General features: G+C 34.8%; 1 protein-coding gene across 1 annotated transcript; it reads right to left on the reverse strand.

The window, feature by feature from the left end:
* Window positions 1–1,960: 1,960 nt before the first annotated feature.
* LOC136208625 (ribosomal RNA-processing protein 12) lies at window positions 1,961–17,822 on the reverse strand. Its single transcript, XM_065999686.1, has 18 exons — window positions 17,073–17,822; window positions 16,426–16,972; window positions 13,484–13,735; window positions 11,668–11,759; window positions 10,892–11,102; window positions 9,999–10,180; window positions 9,632–9,856; window positions 8,951–9,114; window positions 7,752–7,845; window positions 7,585–7,641; window positions 7,346–7,480; window positions 6,234–6,302; window positions 5,684–5,797; window positions 4,124–4,285; window positions 3,916–4,044; window positions 3,523–3,624; window positions 2,880–2,959; window positions 1,961–2,797 (listed from the first exon to the last, which is right to left on the reverse strand). Exons 1-18 carry the CDS (start codon window positions 17,568–17,570, stop codon window positions 2,365–2,367), a joined length of 3,546 nt encoding a protein of 1,181 aa, XP_065855758.1. The 5' UTR covers window positions 17,571–17,822; the 3' UTR covers window positions 1,961–2,364.
* Between the last annotated feature and the right edge of the window lie 1,159 nt (window positions 17,823–18,981).

The raw sequence follows: 18,981 nt of genomic DNA on the forward strand, positions 1-18,981 counted from the left end.
ACCCATACTTGTACAGAAGTGGACTTATGAGTATCAGGATTGAATCCTGGAGTCCACGGAGTAAACCGAATAATTCCCGGCTTAAGAGAAATAGCACCCATTCCCCAAATAGTTTGCAAAGCATTCTCATCAGGCATAATAATTTGATAAAAACCTTTACCCAAAGATATAAGTTGCCAATCCATAGAACGTTTCCATACCTGGTTCAGACGTTGCTTCAATTCAGCGTGCTTCCAAGGGCTCTCGCCTTTGTTCAACGAAATTCTCCCAATTACAGAGTGCTGGAATAATTTCACCCGCTCCTCATATATAGATTGCGGAATTTTGACGGCTTTGAACCTTCCTTCTTCAGAAATCCGAGGTAGCAAAAGTCGGAACCGACACAGGAGTCGCCGGAACAGACGGAGAGGAAACAGAACCAGAAACATGTTTAGAGAAAGCCCTCCCGTTCGAACAAAAATGCAATGGACTCTGGTTTTGAAACGGACGGCTCGGAGGGAGATATTGGCGGCATAATGGCAGACCGGCGGCGAGCAGAAACCGGCGGTGCAGAGGAGAGTCGCGGCATAATGGCACTGGCCTCAGACGTCCGAACAAAGAACCCGCACAATACCAATGCCGCAAACCAAAAACGAGTCCTCGAAACAGAGCAGGAAAGACCGGCAGCCAATAGAGCAGAAAAGACCGGCAGCCAGAGCAGGAAAGACAAACAGAGCCATTACTATGGTCAATGACTACATTTTTAAAAGTTAATCTCATAGTCTTTCTTACCTATTAGTATTTTTTGTATCTTTATTTTACCTTTAAAATAATCTATTTTCCTCGGCTCCATCTTCTTCCAAACCTTATCTCTCTTCTCTTTACTTTTTTTCCCTCTCTAGTTATTAAATTCATGTTTAGGGATATTAACAAGCCGAACCGATAATCGAACTAGGTAGATTCGGTATTAACGCGTTAATGTCTCGAGCCGAAATTTGACCGAGCAAGCTTTTAACGAAATTTGACGAGCATTAACTAGATTAATAAAATCTCTATAACATACTCCACGTGAGTTTAAAATATATTAAAAAAAACAATAACTTGTTAGTACGAAGGTTGTAAAAAATGTTAGGCTTTAATCGACGTCCCCGAAGATTAATCAATATTAATCAGACTAGTATTTTTAAATTTTTAATAAATAAATTCTTATATAAACACTATTAAAATATAAATTATACTATGTGAAAATAATAATAATAATAATAATAATAAATATTTAAAATAGAAAAACATATATAACTTAATATTTTGTTACATTAATGTCTTTAAAAAAATACCAACAAAATAACATTAATATCCTTAAAAATAATTGTAGGAATTATTCATCTGTACTAATTCGAATTCAAATGGATTACGGATTCAGATTTTATCTAATTGTTGTTATTAGATAATTAAAATTCTTAATTGCATTAATCCTATCTAATTTAAAAATTGTTTGATGAGAATACTAGTCTAACAAGAAGTTAGAATACTAATTGGCCTAAAATTAATAGTCTAATCCTCATGAAACAAGAAAACGTAACATATGCCCCTTTATATGCTCTCCCTCTCTCTAGAAATCAGCACCTCTCTCTCTCTCTCTCTAAGGAGATTTTGTTCTTAAATTGTGAATTAGTCGTTCTCCCAAATAACTTTGGCAAAAAAACAATATGACCGGTAATACAAGTTGCGGTTGAGTTCTTCAGTTACCTATTCATCGTTAATTTACGCTTCAAGAGATAACCCGATAATCTGTGTTAATTGAATCCTTTATTGGCATAATTCCCCTAAGATCGTAAACTGCAGACCTAGAATTGTAAAGTGCAAAAAAAAAAAAAAACACTCAATCTGCTTACAATCAATAACTTTCAGATATATAAAAAAAAAAAAAAGAATTTAGTGCAGAAGTAAATTTAAATGATAACTTGAAGAGGTTAAGGTGAAAAAAAACAGAGCAATCCAATTTTAAGTCATCAGACATTTCGAAGCAAAATTGCATTACTACAAAAATTTAAGAACAAATAAATACAAAATCAATTATCTTAATATGGTACAAACTTAAATCTATTATACCTAAAAGCTAATAAAAAATGAACATTTTCATGTAAATAAAGATTTTGAGCTAAGCATTCTCCCATTCTTCACTTCTTTGAAGCGTATTCTTCATCTGCCTCCCTATCTTTTCCCTCTTCACTAGCCTTGCACAAAAGTCAGAAATTAACAACTTTTCAAATGCTCATTTTCCAATTGAAGAAAATCTGGATCATGTCGCAATCCCAAGTTCGGCTTCACATCAAGTTGCCAGAAAACGAATGTTTTGCCCAAATTTGTCAACAGATACAAAGTCTATTTCCTACTTTTTTGTTTCTTCTCAGTTTTATTATGTTTGTGTGATTGAGAAACAGAAGCAGGTTGTCTTTGAAATTTCGTTCCACCACCTTTGTTCTTTGTGATGAATTTACTCTTTTTGTTATCTTCAGCTGATTGACCCCTTTTCGGTTTTACATATTTACTGTTTCTACCTGTCTTAGCCCCTTCAGGCCCACTGCCAATTGAACTTGATGCACGAGGCTTTGTTTGATTTTCCTCGTGTTTTCTCCCTCTCTTCCTATGATGGAAAGAACCATTTTCCACAGCCCCTTCAGGCCCACCGCCAATTGAACTTGATGCACGAGGCTTTGTTTGATTTTCCTCATGTTTTCTCCCTCTCTTCCTATGATGGAAAGAACCATTTTCTGCAGACACAGATCCCGATTCTTCGTGTTTCCTCTTATTCATCCTACAAAGATGCAAGTTACAACAACAACTACAGTATATATTCACTTTTGTTAGAAATGAAGTTGGCAAGATGATAGTCACACCTCTTGTTAGATGAATCTGCAGGTGTGGATTCCATATCAGTTTTACCAGCTTCCTGGGAAGTTGACTTATGATGACGATTCTGCACAAGATGGAACGACATTAATGAGCGAAATTTTCATAATAAATCACTACTTACAAAAAGAACTTGCAAGCTTTTGTACGATTCTTTTTGTATTGAATGAAACTAATTTTTTTATGAAGGATGGTATGACTGATAAATTGAACATGCCAACAGGGTAACTGTGAGAAATGGCCAACAGGGTCAATTGAAATCGTAGTGCTCCAGTTTTAGCTGAATCGACTATACAATAAAACAACTTATTTTCCACAAACCTCCTCAATAACTCCTAATGGAGCTGATCTGAATCATTTTTTATATGATTGGCTTATATTTGGAACATTACTGCATGCTGCATCACTCAATAGATAGAGTAGAAGCTGATGGTTTCTTTTACTCGGTTGCCTAAAGACAAAGCCCTAGAAAAATATCTAACAATCTCTAGTTTTCTTTGCTACCAGATATCGAACTTTCAGATTACCAAACTTGGGAAACAATACAAAATATTGAAAAAAATAAATGTCAGAAATCAAATCAAGTCCAAATTGACAGTTTTTTAAATAGTTCAGCAAAGAAGAGAAAACCTGCAAAACAGTCTCCACAAAACCCTTATGCTTCGCTGGAGTATTTAACTCAACAGCAGTAGAACCACACTTCCGCACCAAGATCTCCAGTATGACTGTTACCTGTGGATGGATAAATTTCACATGTATGAAGACCTTGAATGACAAGGGAAAACAAGTGAACTCGTTCATATATAAGACAACAGTGGTGTTCACATGGTCACTGACTAGCCAAACAAATTTGGTCAGTCACTGTTAAGAATGAATTTAATCGACACCCTAGAATTCTAAAAAACCTAGATCTATCTGCGACTGACCAGGTGAACACCGGTATATAAGACAAATACAAGCAACAAGTCAGTACTGTTTGTTTTTCTCTAATAGATGAAATAGCTGTTTTGAAGTTATACATGCCTTGGATCTAAAATGAAACCTAGAGACAGTTGACCACAGAAGAACTCCATTAACAATGTCGGGTAGAAGATTCTTCAGATCTTTAGCTGGCAAGGTTGATACCAGCACTTTCACAAAACCCAAAACTGCCTGTTCAGTGTACAGCAATCAGTTCATTAGTATTAAGAACAACAGAAAGAAATTTTCATGGTATAGAGGGACAAAATACTTTTATGACTTCCACAGCTTTGTTCTGTAGCAAGGATAAGATAGAGGGAACAAGATCAGGCATCTTAATACAGATATCTGCATCATTGTACACCAGTAACGACATTGCTGAAATAGCTGCACTCTTTATGTGAGGAGACGGACCCGAAAGATAACCCATTATCTGAAAATTGAGAAAGATTGTTAGTAGTTATTTTCTAGTTAAATAACACAGAACTCAAATCACCATTGAAACTAACAGATCAACATCATAGGCATCATTACAATTTTAATTTAACATCCCAAATCAGTAGAGCATAAGACAATGATGGATAGCCCAAAGCTTTGATTGTCTAAGCAGACAAAAACATAATCGCATTTAATATTACAATATCAGGATTTGCTTCCATAAAAAATTCAACACATGTTATGCCTACAAAATATTTTGGATCACTATTGTCTAAAATTAGAAACAAGACTTGCATTGACAGTATGGCAGATGCAAATCTTCTTCAACTGCATGTTACAAGCAGCAGAGTCAGAATCCTAGTCAGCAAAAGCCAGCTCAGCAGATTAAGAAATGTTTTCATTTAAGTTACATTTTTACGGATTAAATTTTAAAAGCATATTAGATAAGTTACAGTTTTAGTCGCAGATTTAAATTAGAATTTAGTTCTTGTAATGTAAAGTAGAGAGAATGAGAGAATTCTCTATCTTGTTTTTCATATGGTGAAAGACACCTCAAGGGAGCAACCTATACTAGGAAAGAAATAATTGCATTTACTCTATGATCTATGATTAAGGGATTTGATTCCTATAATCAAGGTAAATTCAAAGAAGTTTAGATAGGGATTATCTGTTAGCGCCAGGGCTGTATGGGCTGTATTTATTTGTTCTCTCTAATGAGCTTTAACTTTTTAGCCTAACAAAATTGATCACAATGGTAGAAGAACCAATAAACTAGCTTCCCTGCAGAGCCAGATTTTGTTCTCCAAGGCCCCATAACCAGGAAGAGATTCAGGGTCCATAACAGAGCAACAGATTCATGCAGCACTAAGAGAACAAAATAAATTAATAGAAGAGACAGGACAATTGGTACAGAGCGCGAGTCAAGAAGGGCTTATATTGTGCAAGCAGTAGGGGAAGCACATACTTAAGGAAGTGGAGCCAAGATTGGTATGTCTTAGTAACATATCAGTCATTTTAGCACTGATCTAAGTTCAGAATATACGACGAGGAGAGAGATAAGAATGTAGGTGAATGGAAGTCCTGCTCTTTCAAAGGATATCCATTTCTTCTCTACTTGAAATGCAATTAAATATCTCAAAAGCTGTCCAATCACTTCAAAACCCTAAAAATTCCAAAGTCACTATAGTTTTCCACAATTGACATTCCAGTTGATGCCACACAAGCTAATAGCAATCCATAATGATTCATGACAATAGAGCAGTGAACTGTGAACATGGAATCAGCTTACTTTAAAAGCAATATAAACGAAAATCACAAAATGAAGACCAAGAGCCTAAAGACAACGAAGCTTTGCTTGGCGATATCAATAAAGCAAAACAAGTACAATACTAACCATTGTGATCAGCTGGTGATACGGTTCACTAGAACCTGCACATAATGAGTTTCTGAACGCAGAACTTATCGTGAGGATTGCATCATATGCCACTTTCCTAACTTCATCCTTTGCCTATAAATTGATAAGCCACTGCATGTTATTATCTCATTCAAACTCATAAACGGAACTCGATAGTAATTTTTAATGTCAATCACATTTTCCTATAATGGTGAAAATTGGAAACATCACAAACTACATCACAACCTACCCAAATAGATAAATTTATGTATGACGAGTAATAAAATTAGTTTATCTACAAGTAATTGAAAGATATAATAATATTGAGTAGCAAGAAAGTCAGGAAAGTTTCGCTTTCACAACAATACAGGGTGTAACTGGACCTTTACCCCACAAGTTTACGGCAAAATCTTATGTATTCAGCCTAAAGAAAATGCATGAAGAACTTGCCATATAGTGCAAATGATTAAACACATCTTAAATCTTTATTTCTTATAGAAAGGAAAAGAACAAAAAAGGATTTAAATAATCCATTTCTCAAAGAACTTACATCCTTTAAAGTGAGTATGATCTCATTGAGCATAAGAAAACCCTTTGTATTTTCCTCCTCCAAGCTCTTCTGTTTACAGTAAATGAAAAAATGAAGAAACATAAATGCAAGGAATTTGTTGTGCATTGCATACTGTAAGCAATAATATTATTGCACATGGTGAATTTAAAGCAATACTACCAAGAATTGAAGTATTATCTTTAGCTCAAATTCCAAAGAAAAAAAAATCATTCTTTTAACTTGTGCTGTTGCGACCATTTTCTTGAATATATATTTATATGTACATATATGAAAAGACATAAATGCATAGTTTTATATAAAAAGCCATCACAATTGCTGTCTAGCCACCTTATATTGAATACTTAGAAGGGGTCCCCATTAGGATTTTGAGTCGAGTACGTAGTATCCCTCTACTAAGGTAGATCTGAACCACATGAAATATGTGTGCTTTCTGTGCCAGTAAAATAAATAGCACTCAATATTGCACTTTGGTTTTTACCTGCATGGCCATGCTTGTAAAACACATCTATTTGGGAAAGCTTACTTTAATGCTTAAATTGACGATTTAGTACAAGGAAATACTAATGCAAGTTGATTTCTTATTTTCATTTCTGATCTTCTTCGTGCAGAGAAGCATATAGAAAAGCACCGACCCTTTATAGGAATTATTGAGTAGTAGGACACCTAGTTTATAGAGATGTAAAAACTAAAAAGGAACAAGGTGTAAGAAAACTAGTTCAGCACTAGCATAATATAATAATTAATAATTAGGTCTAGTAGTCCATTTTGTTTAAACCTTGTAGATAATAGACAGCTGCGTTTTGCATTGTTAATTGTTACCCATAGCAGATCATGCTCACAGAGAAAAAGCTTCAAAAGAATTACAATAAATCACAAATTTATAGATCTCAAACGACAATATATTAGGTTAACTATCCATATACGCGTTCATATTTTCCTTTGTAGGTAGCTCTAAGTTCTGGTTTCAAGGTCACTGATTTGATAGAAAGAAATTTATGAGAAAAATATAGGGATATAAAGTATAAGAGAACAAAAGCAAAATGAAAAGATGGAAGCTAGAGAGTGAGAGGATAGAATCAAGGAATCTTCACCTCTAAGGTATGAACAATTAGAACACCGTAGCAAGCAAATCGATTCTTTAGAGATGCAAGATCAGCAGGAGGCTTCAGGTTCAGCAACAAGTCTATCAACTCAACAAAGCGAGAAGAACAAAACCAAGAATGTTCCTGCAGGAAAAATATAGATGAGGTAGACTGTCTTCAACTGCTAGAAGAAAAAGAAACTGCTTTTATCAGAAACCATTCAAACGTGACAATATGCCAGTACAGACCTTCAAAATTCTGCTTAAAGCATGATATGCTTCGCAATGACCAGTTACATCAGTTTCCTGGATACGAAATATTCATTAACAATTTGTTTTATTGCATTAGTTAGCCATTGAATAAATTTTCAAATAAGTGAAAAAGAAAAAAGTGCAAATGTTGGAGTTCAATCTACCTTAAGTACGTGGACAATGTAATTATATATCAGATTGATAAGATCCTCATCAGCTCCCTCAATGAGAGAAGAAGCTAGCTCAATGATCACGCATCTGCAAAATTGCTAAACCAATCAATAGAATGGATTCACTGGGACTCTAGACAGATATTTTTTTATAGTTTACAAGCAGATATGCTTCATTTACAGTGGATTCTGCTTTTTGTATTCTGATAGGCTTCTTCATGAACTTAAAACTTATATCATTAGACATACTTGTTTTAGTGATGTTACAGACTTAAAACAGAGAAACAGAATGATTAGATAGCAGAAAACCACAAAAAGCAATTTTTCCAAGTTTGCGAAATTCCAACTATTTACAATTGAAGAACAGAACCAAAAACAACACATACAACCCTCAGCAAACAGGCTGAAAATTGAACAACATTTAGAGGCAAAATAACAGCACATAATAAAATGGACCGCAAGTCTAAAAGGGTAGTCAGCATGCTATTGTACAAGAGATATAAAATGAAAATGTACCACTAATAAAGTAGTCAGCAACATTAAGTTCAAATGTGACTTTTGGACATCACAACAACCAGCAGCTGCTCACCCCCAAAATGGAGCAATGAAAATTGAACAATAACAGAAAATCCAGATGAGATAAAACCTTATCGGGTAGATTCACTTGAGATCTCAGAGTCTTTTCTGGTTGAAGTTCAATTTCATATGTTTTTGGTTTATTTACGTCCACTAAATACAAGCATCAAATTCATCTTAGCTTAGTACCAGAGGAAATTCTAGCACATGCCAGAATAAGCTGGCTGCAATATTTTGAGGCTTCTGTTAGTTGTTGTGAATTCCATTAGAAAGCACACTTAGCCTAGTGGCCAGATAAAGAGAGTAGTCAGCATGTTAATCAGATAAATAGGAGGGGTGGTCTTCTATTCAGGAATCTAAAACTAGTATGGACAATGTGCCAAGAAATTACACATATAGAATTATTAAGCGTACAAACACCTGTACACCTATGCTTAAACTGCTGCCTATAATTCAAACAATAATGTTTCTTGACTTGTTTTATGAAATTCCATTGCAATGAGAATGCTATTGTTCATAGGAATATTCCTATAATGTTTTTCTCCGTAGGAATGTCCTATACAACTAGGAGATAGTTCAGTAATATTCGCCTTCCTTCACAATTAACGTCTGTGTACCTTGCACTTAGGAGCCCTTGTTCTGTGTCAGACAATTCATCTCCATGACTCAATTGTTCGAATGCACCACTGTTATTGACAATCTTAAACCTCTCAAGCAGGGACAACAAAATTTTCTTGCTGACAGAAGAGTCTGTAATAGAAGCCAAGCATCCAATGGCATCCTGAGCAAAGAAAACTGCATTTTAATATAATTTCTTGGCAGGAGCAGTAACAGGTATTACTAAAAACAGATAAATAATATTCTCCTAAGTCCGGCGTGTTAATGTCCATATCACCTCTTAACAAATCTATCCAACTCCAGCAAGTAAACAGGTCAAAAATGTATCAATTTGCATAAATTAACCTTGATCAATCCAAGACTATCTTTTTTTAGGAGAACAATGCAATGAAACTTAACTCAAACACCTAGTAATAAATGATTCAATATCAAAATAACCTGAAAAAAGAAAATATCAGTTTGACCTGAACACCATTTGAATATGAAATGTACAACTGAACTGAGGGATTTTAGTCCAAATAACATCATGCCAATATAACACAGGTCTTAAAAGTTAATAGATCATAGTATGTATTATGTCGATGAAAACGAGAATAAGGATAAGGAACCTCCTATAACATATTAAAAGTACTGAAGAGTTTTGAATATTATAGCAATAATGAGTACTATATCAATAATACCTTTATGTAAAAGAGCTTTTCTGACTGAGAATCAACATATAAGTCAACTAAAGCCTGAAGCAACTCAGTGGAACATGATGCTAAAGCATTGATGTTTCTGGTTGCATTTTTCTTTGAATAAGAGGGTACAGTCTTGAATTCTGCAAGGGCATCATCTGCATTGCTATGTGAGCCAGCAGACTCATCTTCAGAGTTGAGTGCACTTCTATTTTGATTCACAAGAGCCTATACCCCAAAAAAAAAGACAGACAGAGACAGAGATTAAATGCAAAAAAAGGGTATAATAAGATAATATTGCAATACAAACTAAGCTACGACCAGGAGAGAAATACATGGTGATTCTTTCTACTAGAAGGGAAAGAAAAACCTGTATGGCCACAGCAACATTAAGATGCATGAGAGAATCTTCCTTCAGAAAGGTAATTAGATGTTTGGCCAAATGCTTAAACTTCTTGTGAGTATCAACAGGATAGTGACAAAAGGCAGGGAGCAGTCCCCACAAGTCATGAGCATAAGCCTGCAGATCTTGACCAGTTACTGACTTTTCAACTGGACCAAAGAGGGAAAAGAAGGAAATGAAATAACAGAAAATAAATAAATTAGTTGCTAAGGTTGACAAACTTTACACCCTACCAATAGTTCTATAATCAGAAATCTCGAAGGAAAATGGTATATCACACAACACATCACTTGATGCAAATTCAAACAAAAGAAAAGGGTGCATGAGGTAGCCCCAAAATGTGCACTAAATCAACAACTTATTTAGTTATAATTTCCAGAAACCAATTAGTTCAATTCAATTCATACTGATGTTCCAGACTAGGGCAAATAATAGAAGTGATCCATCAGTCAGCATCTACTTACAAATCTACAATCAAGTAGAGATTATATTATTGATTATTCCATCCCACCCAGCTTCCAGTATAACTTCCAATTCAAATTGCATAAAATGTTTTCTTCTAAAGGATCACATGCAAACTATTAACATTCCTCAACAAAGATTTTGTCCGCACTCAACAAGGCTGACTTAATTTGTAGGGGAATAAAATTGCAGTGTCTCAAAATAATTCCATAATTAAAGGGTATGTAATTAAATGTACAGTCGCAACAAGCATGCATTAGTACATGTAAGTGAAAATTTCTCTCTATTTCCAGTACAGCAGTTCCAATATATATGAATTTAAAATGTTCACTCATTTAGAATGAGAAATCTATCCCAAATTTATACAAATTAGTTATGTCCATATGCAAAGTAGTTACCTTTCTGACTAGTTTCCGCTAACAATTTTGCGAGAGGCACAATATGCTCCATGTAATACCCCAGCGATGCTCCAATAACATGTTTCTTCAATACCGTTACCACCCAGATATTGGAACAAGTAAAATTATCAGCATCAACAGAGATGGGTACGAGTGTAAGTATCCTCTCAGGCCCCATTGCAACAACAGATGATCCAATGCAGTTCTGGAGCTGCAAAGTTTCACGAATGGGCAATGCTCAAGTCAGTAGGCACCAACTTCAGGATATTATTCACTGTCCACTATTCAACAAAAAATATGCATGTATCTGAAGCAATACTTGGCATTAAACAGAAAGTAGAATACAAGCTTCTCAAGGAACTATGGATGTGATATGATTATGTCAAAATGCCAGACAACTCCAGCTGACGTTGTTTTTGATACAGAGTACCAATTTAACATGTGTTTAAGACCAATTGCCTTATAAACAAGAAATCTAATTCAGGAACATCAGGGTCGCAGCAACATTCAGAAAAGCATATCAAACCCCACAAGATACACCAAACAAGCGCCAATATCACTCATAATTCTAAAAAAAAATCTCATTGCAACAAAAATTTGACATTAAGAAAAAGAGAAACCATCATAGCAAACATCATAGGTTCAAAGTAAAGTCAGAAATAGTTTCCACCCTTACAGTTCTGAAATGAAATTGTTAGGTCAACTTAAATAGCAGTTTCCATCAAGGCATCAACATCACATCAATACTATTTTGGAAAACATTAGTAAACACTCACATGATTTGTGTCAGATTTACCCTGACTTAAACGGTTCATCAAACTGGCAAGCTTGAGAACAATATTCTTCATGAAGATAAATGAGACCTCACCTACAACAAATATACACAAAAAAACACAGAGAATTATCTTTATTTATTTAGCAAATCAGCCATAAACAGGCCCTCAAGTTAACGTAAAACCACATCAACACATAAATGCATGATTCTGATGTACAGGCACCTTCTTCTGATGTCACAAATTAGCATGTCCCTTAAAAGCAAAGCCAAGAATTAAAAATAAATAATCAGAAAGCAAAACCAGAACGTAAAAAGACAGCAGCTTCTAAAAAATCCAATATCAGAAAATGAAATATAACCCAAGTGCTAAGGAATACACGTACAAGATCATTGAAAAGATACTTAATATGGAAAAAGAATCTTCATACACTACACTTAAAATTGTACCGACGATGGAGGAGAGATGATGGTTCAAGAGATTGCATGGGATCCGGGATCCCACATGCTCTGTCGTAATGCCTCGAATCAGTATATCTTGTTTCCTATTCGGATTAGTATTGGCTTTCGGTTTTCTACTTGGAAGCGACATCGTGGGGACATTGTGGGTTCCAAGTCGGTTTAGGTTAGGTTGAGTACTATAAATACTCTATTATGTAAACCTAATTTGTAATCTGATTTCCGCCTCCTTAATAAAAGCTATTCTCCTTCTGTCCGTGGACTAGCCAACACAAAGTTGGTGAACCACGTAAAATATGTGTTTCGATTCTCGTTTATTTATCTTTCGCTAAATCCGCACAACATGCTCAACTCAAATGTAAGAATGATAAAGCAAAGGCTATTATCCAATGTTCTTTTGGATGGAGAAATGATGGTATCAAGAGACTGCATCGGGTCACATGCTCAAACGTAATAATGGTGAAGTAAAAGCTATTGTACAATTTCTTTTGGCTGTGATTTAATCAAAGGAAAAGAGGAAATATCATTTTTATGTCTCATAAAAGCTATTGTACAATTTCTTTTGGCTGTGATTTAATCAAAGGAAAAGAGGAAGTATCATTTTTATGTCTCATCTGGTAGCTTTAAAAGGTGATGGAGTAGTAATCAAATGGAATCCATAACAAATGTTACATAGGTCAATTAAAAAAAAATCCACAGGACTCAACCCAGCAGTAGATGCATACTGTTGTGGACAACTCATTTTAAGAATGACGTAAAGGAAATTGAACCCACTTAGCCCTGGTCCTAGATGCCAAGTGAAACCAATGATTCATTGCACTTTTTGTGTGATGTAAAGAGAAAAATGCACCATCAAAATGTTAGATTTGAATTTAAGAGAGAATTTCATCAAATGTAAGAGGCTTTCTTCATTTGGTTATTCACCCAGATTATTAGAAGTGCACTAGAGACACTCAAATTATAAGTAGACTCGAAAATCTGAAAATTTGATACACCCGAATCATCAAACATCCAACTAAGAGTATTAAGCCCTACGTTCCACACTCTTACAACTAGCCAATTAAAATTTACAGATGTACTAGTACTAGCAAGTGCATTAACTAAGCAATCATCCATTTCTCCAGAGAGACCACAATTATTGTGAGCAAACAAATTAACTACCATTAAGTCCCCAAAGATTATCAAGTGATTCACAGTCTTGTAAAGTCAGCAGACTAAGACTTGTAACTTTTAAGGCTTATAACAACTATAACTTTTAAGACTTATTGTGCAGATTGAAACAAGCACCACAATGCAGTAGAAGTACAATATAAAATATCAGTTTTGAATGTATTAGCTGCAAAGAATCAAATCCTACATACCAAGCTTCATGAATAAAGCGGATATAACTTCCAAAAGATGCTTGTTTGGAATGCCACTATATGAGCTCAGAGTACTCTCAAAGATGGCACATAACGCTTTTATCATTCCTGCTTCCTCGCTTTCTTGACTTCCATCTTCAAATATTAGGCTTTCATCAGTTAAGATCTTTTTCCCATCTATGCAATAATTGATTATCTCCTTCATGATATCTGCAGCCTGTGATGCAGTAGTAGTCTCACAAGTCAAAAGACCTACATCAGTAGAATTAAGATGCATCAGAGAGAATAAAGTGTATGATCAAGATGTCTTCAATCATAACAAACGCATATTTATATTACTAATAACTCATTTCTATAATATGAAAGAACCAAAAGTCAAAAAAAAAAAGTAGACAGACCAGTTAATAAAAGTTTACAAGTGGCCACAATTTTGGAACCACAGGTATCAGTTGACAGTTCCACTAAAAAAAATGGTTTTATGGAATCAGAAACAAACCAATTTCAGCCGGTTCTCAGTTCTTGAACCAATAATTCTGGTTCAAATCAAAACCATTTCTTTCTAATCACTTCATAAAAAAGGGTAAAAAAACGAAAAAGGTACATGCTTTTACGGTTTATAGGAACCAAATCCAGTGTTAAGTTCACATACTAAATTATGAGATATTAATATCAATAACCCTAATTAAGCATATTTAATGTCAGTAAAATGATAATGATATCATATATTAAGTTCAAACGTGTAGTTTTAAGATCAAAATAATTAAGTTTTAATTTTTTTTTTTTCATAATTTCAATCATTAACTTTAGATTCAAAAGGAATAGATATTATTTTTTTATCCAATATATTAATTACAAAAAGCAAGAGGTAGTATCTTTCATATTATGATTAAAATACCCAAACCCAAAAATAATCAAAGAAGCCTACTACTTTAATTTTCTAGAATTGAATAAACCCAAGACTTAATATAAAAGATACAGTTTGAAACCATCAGTTCCAGTTCATCAAGAGGGGAACAAACATATCCAGTTTCGATGAATTCCAACTTTGACCATGTTTTGATCAACCTCAATTTTGGGTCATAATGGCCCATGGCCATGCCTAACTTGACAAAATCAGCAATGTCTTTTAGTTCAGCTCTTATTTATTTATCACATCAATATCATCACAAATAATTCTGGTCTGTACTTCTCATTTGGTACGCCCAAATGCTAATTGTGTGGTTTCTTAAGGTAATATAACCTCAAAGAAAATTCAATTTATGCAAATAAGGACGCATGGAACTAATGGGGTTATGTCCAAAATTCAGTATATTGCTATGGATAAAAATATCAAAGAAACAGATTGAAGTTGATGGTAAATTGACAATTGATATGCTAACATATGAGTTGGCAAAGTTATTAGTATGTTGTCACTGTTCATCTCACTAGCCTATACGAATATCATAGGATAGGATTTCCAATAATTATACCAGAAATGGTAACAATAGAAGCGAAACGAGGTTATACAATTTGATAGTTCATCTCTCTCCAAAATTAACAATAGAGCAATGGGAAAATTTTAGAAACTTTAGGAAAACATAACTTCATTCATCGAGTCTCTTTATTATTTTGAGAAAAGGGTCAAGGGTCAAATTTTCCCCTAAGGTTATTCAGGAAGATAAATTTTATCCTTACTGTACCAAATAGCCCATTGCCCCAATGGTAGAAACTTCAGCTTAATTTCACCCTCATTATAGAAAACCTACTCTAATTTTACCATTTTCTAAGTAAATGCCAGCAAAATTTGACAACAAAATTCCTTGAAAAAGGGTAAAAATTGATCTAGTTTTTCTATCAAGGGAAAATTTGAGCCGTTTTGTACATTGAGGGAAAACTTGAGCTTTCTCAATAACTTTGGGGGCATTTATCCCTTCTCAATATACCAGTGTTCTAAAAATCGGCCCAGGCGGCGCCTAGACGCGGATATTTAGAACACCATCTCGATTTCCTCAAGTCGGGCAGTATAAATCAGTTTGCCGATTTTTTACTGCCAGGACATCCCCATGCGGATCCAGGCGGCTCTTTTAAAAAAAAACTGGCCCTTGAATTTTATGTCAATTTTTTAAATTATAAATAAAAAATATTAAATAACCAAAGACTAAAAGAAAAGACCTAAAACCATCAAATGTTATTTTTAAGGATATTAATGTTATTTTGTTGGCACATTTTGTTATTAATGTTACTTTGTTGGCCCATTTTATTGTTTAAGGACATTAGTGTAACAAATATTAAAATATATATGTTTTTCTAAGTGGGGTGGGGGTTTTTCTTTCCCTTTAATGTAATCTTCCTTTGTTTAATATAAGTGCATTGCGCACAACTTTTAAAAAAATATATATATGTTTTTCTATCTTATTGTTTGGGGGTCCGGGTTTTCCTTTTCCCTGTCCTCTACCTTTTAATAATATATGTTTTTCTATCTTAAATATTTTATATTATTATTTTTACATATATAATTTATATTTTAATTGTATTTATACAATAATTTATTTATTAAAAATTAAAAACCTACAAAAATACAAATCCGATTATTCCCCGGAGGGCCCGTTTGCCCGACTAACCTTGGAAAATACATCAAGTAAAATTCAAGAAGCATATAATGGTGTTGTGAAATCTTATCAACTCAATCAACATGATTAACATCTTTTGTGCATTGTGAATTGAATGATAAACCACAATCTGTGAAGAGCCAAGATATTAAATTAAAGATCAACCAAAAAGTGGGAAAAAGGAAATGACATGATATCTAAATGGACGATGCCAGTAGTCAAGGATGAAGCAGAAATATGATAAGGGCAATTGACAACAAAGCTTAAAAGTATTCAAACACGTGAAAAGAGATTAATAATTCTAACATCTTCAGCATCTAGATCGTAGCAAACAAAAAAAATTAAGAGTTATACCTGCTACAGTACCACAAATTTTGGGAACAGTCCTCATCCAGGACCTTGATCCTGTACTGCGAAGTTTATGCAAACCAACTTTCAACAAGGTTGTCGCATGGATAAGAGTGTCCGCTGGGTTCTTCTTTCGAACCGATACATATGAAGAGAGAGATTTTATAATGTCTTCTATGTGTGGGCCAATAACTTCGTTACTTGAATTCTCCAAAAATGCCTCAACATCTCTTAAAATATGCCTTGTAAGTGCAGAGAAATGAGGAGGGATGTACTTAAGTATATCAGACAGAACGTTTGAACTGGTTTTGACAGAGAGATATGGAACAATAAGTTTCAGTAAATTTAACATATGGAGAACCTCCACATGTTCAGGTTTAGATAATGTTTCATCTTTAGAACCATCCACAATCTTCAACTCACTTAGTTCAAGTGCAACGTGCTCATAATGTCTGAGCAATGAAAGCACCAATTTGCTTGATTTCTTGATAACAGAAGAAGACCGAAAAGACTTGAAAACATTTTCAAGACAATCTTGAGCAATTCTCCTTACCTGAACCAAACGAGACAATTAAATATAAAACGAAGCTAGCAATTACACACCATAATTAATTAATGACTCCATTTATATATAATTACTTCACTGTAAATACCTTGGGGCGCTTATCAACGGACAGCTTAAGCACAATTTGGAATCCTTTCTTCACGGAACCCCAATCCTCCAAATCACAAAACCCCACAATCAAAACACCCAAACACTTGACCACGCAGGTGACACCTGCCACTCCTAGGTCGTGTCTCTCCAAAACTGCCACCAAAACGCCCACAGCCTCGCTCGCCTTATCACCATGAATCCCCTTCTCCGGAATCAAAGGAACTACTATTGAGACGAAGGACAGGAGCGCCGCAATAGCCGTGGAATCAAGGGATTCATAATTGGAGAGATTGTTGATAGCGGCGGAGAAGTAAGTGGACGGGCTGAGATTGAGAGAGTCGGCGGAGAGGATGGAACGGATGGCGGCAGCGGTGGCGAGCAGGTGTTGATGATGGGGGGCTTTAGAAGCGGAGTAGCGGGATAAGAGCTGCTGGCAGATATCGGAGTCATCTTTGAGAGGAATTTGAGGTTCCTCTGCTTCAAGGTTGGGTTTCATTATGTTGTTTTGCAAAAATGTAGGGTTTAAGGTTGTAGAAGAAGAAGTAGTTTCAAAAAATAAAAAGGTTGCAGAAGAAAACAGCAGGGTTTAACAATACATGGCCATGAGAGCAAAATTCTTTTCTTAATTTCTAGGCTGAGCCCCTCACCTCAACGTTGCCAACAAAAAAAAACCAATTGTGTTTCGTCGATTTGCATACGAGTACCTATAGTTTATCAAATTTTATAAACGCAATCACGTGGTTTGTAAAGTTTTTTATTTGAGTTCACTTTATTAAAATTTGGTTGATAACGATCTCGAAATAAATAAATAAATTCAATAGTTAAATGATATTTTAAGCAACTTTTTAGGATAAATTTCAATAATGGTTTACAAACTTTGCCCTAACACGTACGAATTTATAGTTGACCTCCCACTTTAATGTATAGCAGAAAAAAATGAACGGTCAACATGAAATCAACACACCATGTCAGCATTTTGACTGATCAAAAAATCAAAATTTGACCGGCTAATATAAAATTACCAATGCTGTCAGAACCGGATCAACCGGTCGGACTAGTCTGACGGGGAACCAGATTGCTTTCCGGTTTGGATTAGTGTGGGTTTTTCAATCTGCAACAGCCCGTATGAATGAAACCGGTGTCAACCCGGGAACCAGGGTTGGACCGGGAACCGGATTGACCCCAGCTTTTTAATTATTAAAAGAAAAAAATGAAAACTCAACTTCAGATTCCACTTCTTCTCCCTAATCTAATGTAGGTTTTGTTCACTCTTGATTCTTCTCCCTAATCTACTGGATTAGAATGAAAATCTGAAGCTTTTGCTTTACTTTTGTTTTGCTTCAACAACATTGCTTCTGCTTCTGGTCTTAGTTCAACACTATTTCTACTTTGTTCTCTCACTCATGGCTGCTTCCATTTTGCTCTCTCTCTCCGCTGCTTCAATACCTCTTCTCTCTCTTGATTCTTCTCCCTAATCTACTGTCTAATTTTGCTATTAGCTATGAATTTAATTGATTAATTAACTAAATTGTTTGCTGACTTTATTGAAAAAATGAAAGCTTGGATGAGGTGAAGCAGAAAATAATTTAAGGTTAAGACTTTATGAGCTGAACAATCTTAATGTTGTGTTGAAATAGAGAGTGAGTTTTTTCTTTGCCAAGTTTTTGGATTATAATAAGTTATTATAATTATAATTATATATTTTTTTTTGGTTTACATGGAAGGCACAGGCCCCATGAAGAGAAAGACAGAAACTAAAATTTAATCATGAATGACTCTGCTAAGAGTTGAACCCTGACAATCTTCATTGAGGATTCCCTGCAGGGCTGCAGGAGGTAAATCAAATTCATGAAAACCTATGTGACAAGAACTTGCGAAGTTCGTCAACCAGTCAGCAGCACGGTTAC

This window comes from Euphorbia lathyris, chromosome 10, assembly GCF_963576675.1.
Source record: "Euphorbia lathyris chromosome 10, ddEupLath1.1, whole genome shotgun sequence".
NCBI lineage: Eukaryota > Viridiplantae > Streptophyta > Magnoliopsida > Malpighiales > Euphorbiaceae > Euphorbia > Euphorbia lathyris.

What these genes read in the sequence shown, in the direction of transcription:
- LOC136208625 (XM_065999686.1), bottom strand. Translation starts at nt 17,570, where the DNA reads ATGAAACCCAACCTTGAAGCAGAGGAACCTCAAATTCCTCTCAAAGAT. An exon ending in CCGTTGATAAGCGCCCCAAG is followed by an intron (nt 16,973 to 17,072) that starts GTATTTACAGTG and finishes CGTTTGGTTCAG; the next exon opens with GTAAGGAGAATTGCTCAAGA. An exon ending in ATGTTGCTGTGGCCATACAG is followed by an intron (nt 9,857 to 9,998) that starts GTTTTTCTTTCC and finishes TTTGGGGTATAG; the next exon opens with GCTCTTGTGAATCAAAATAG.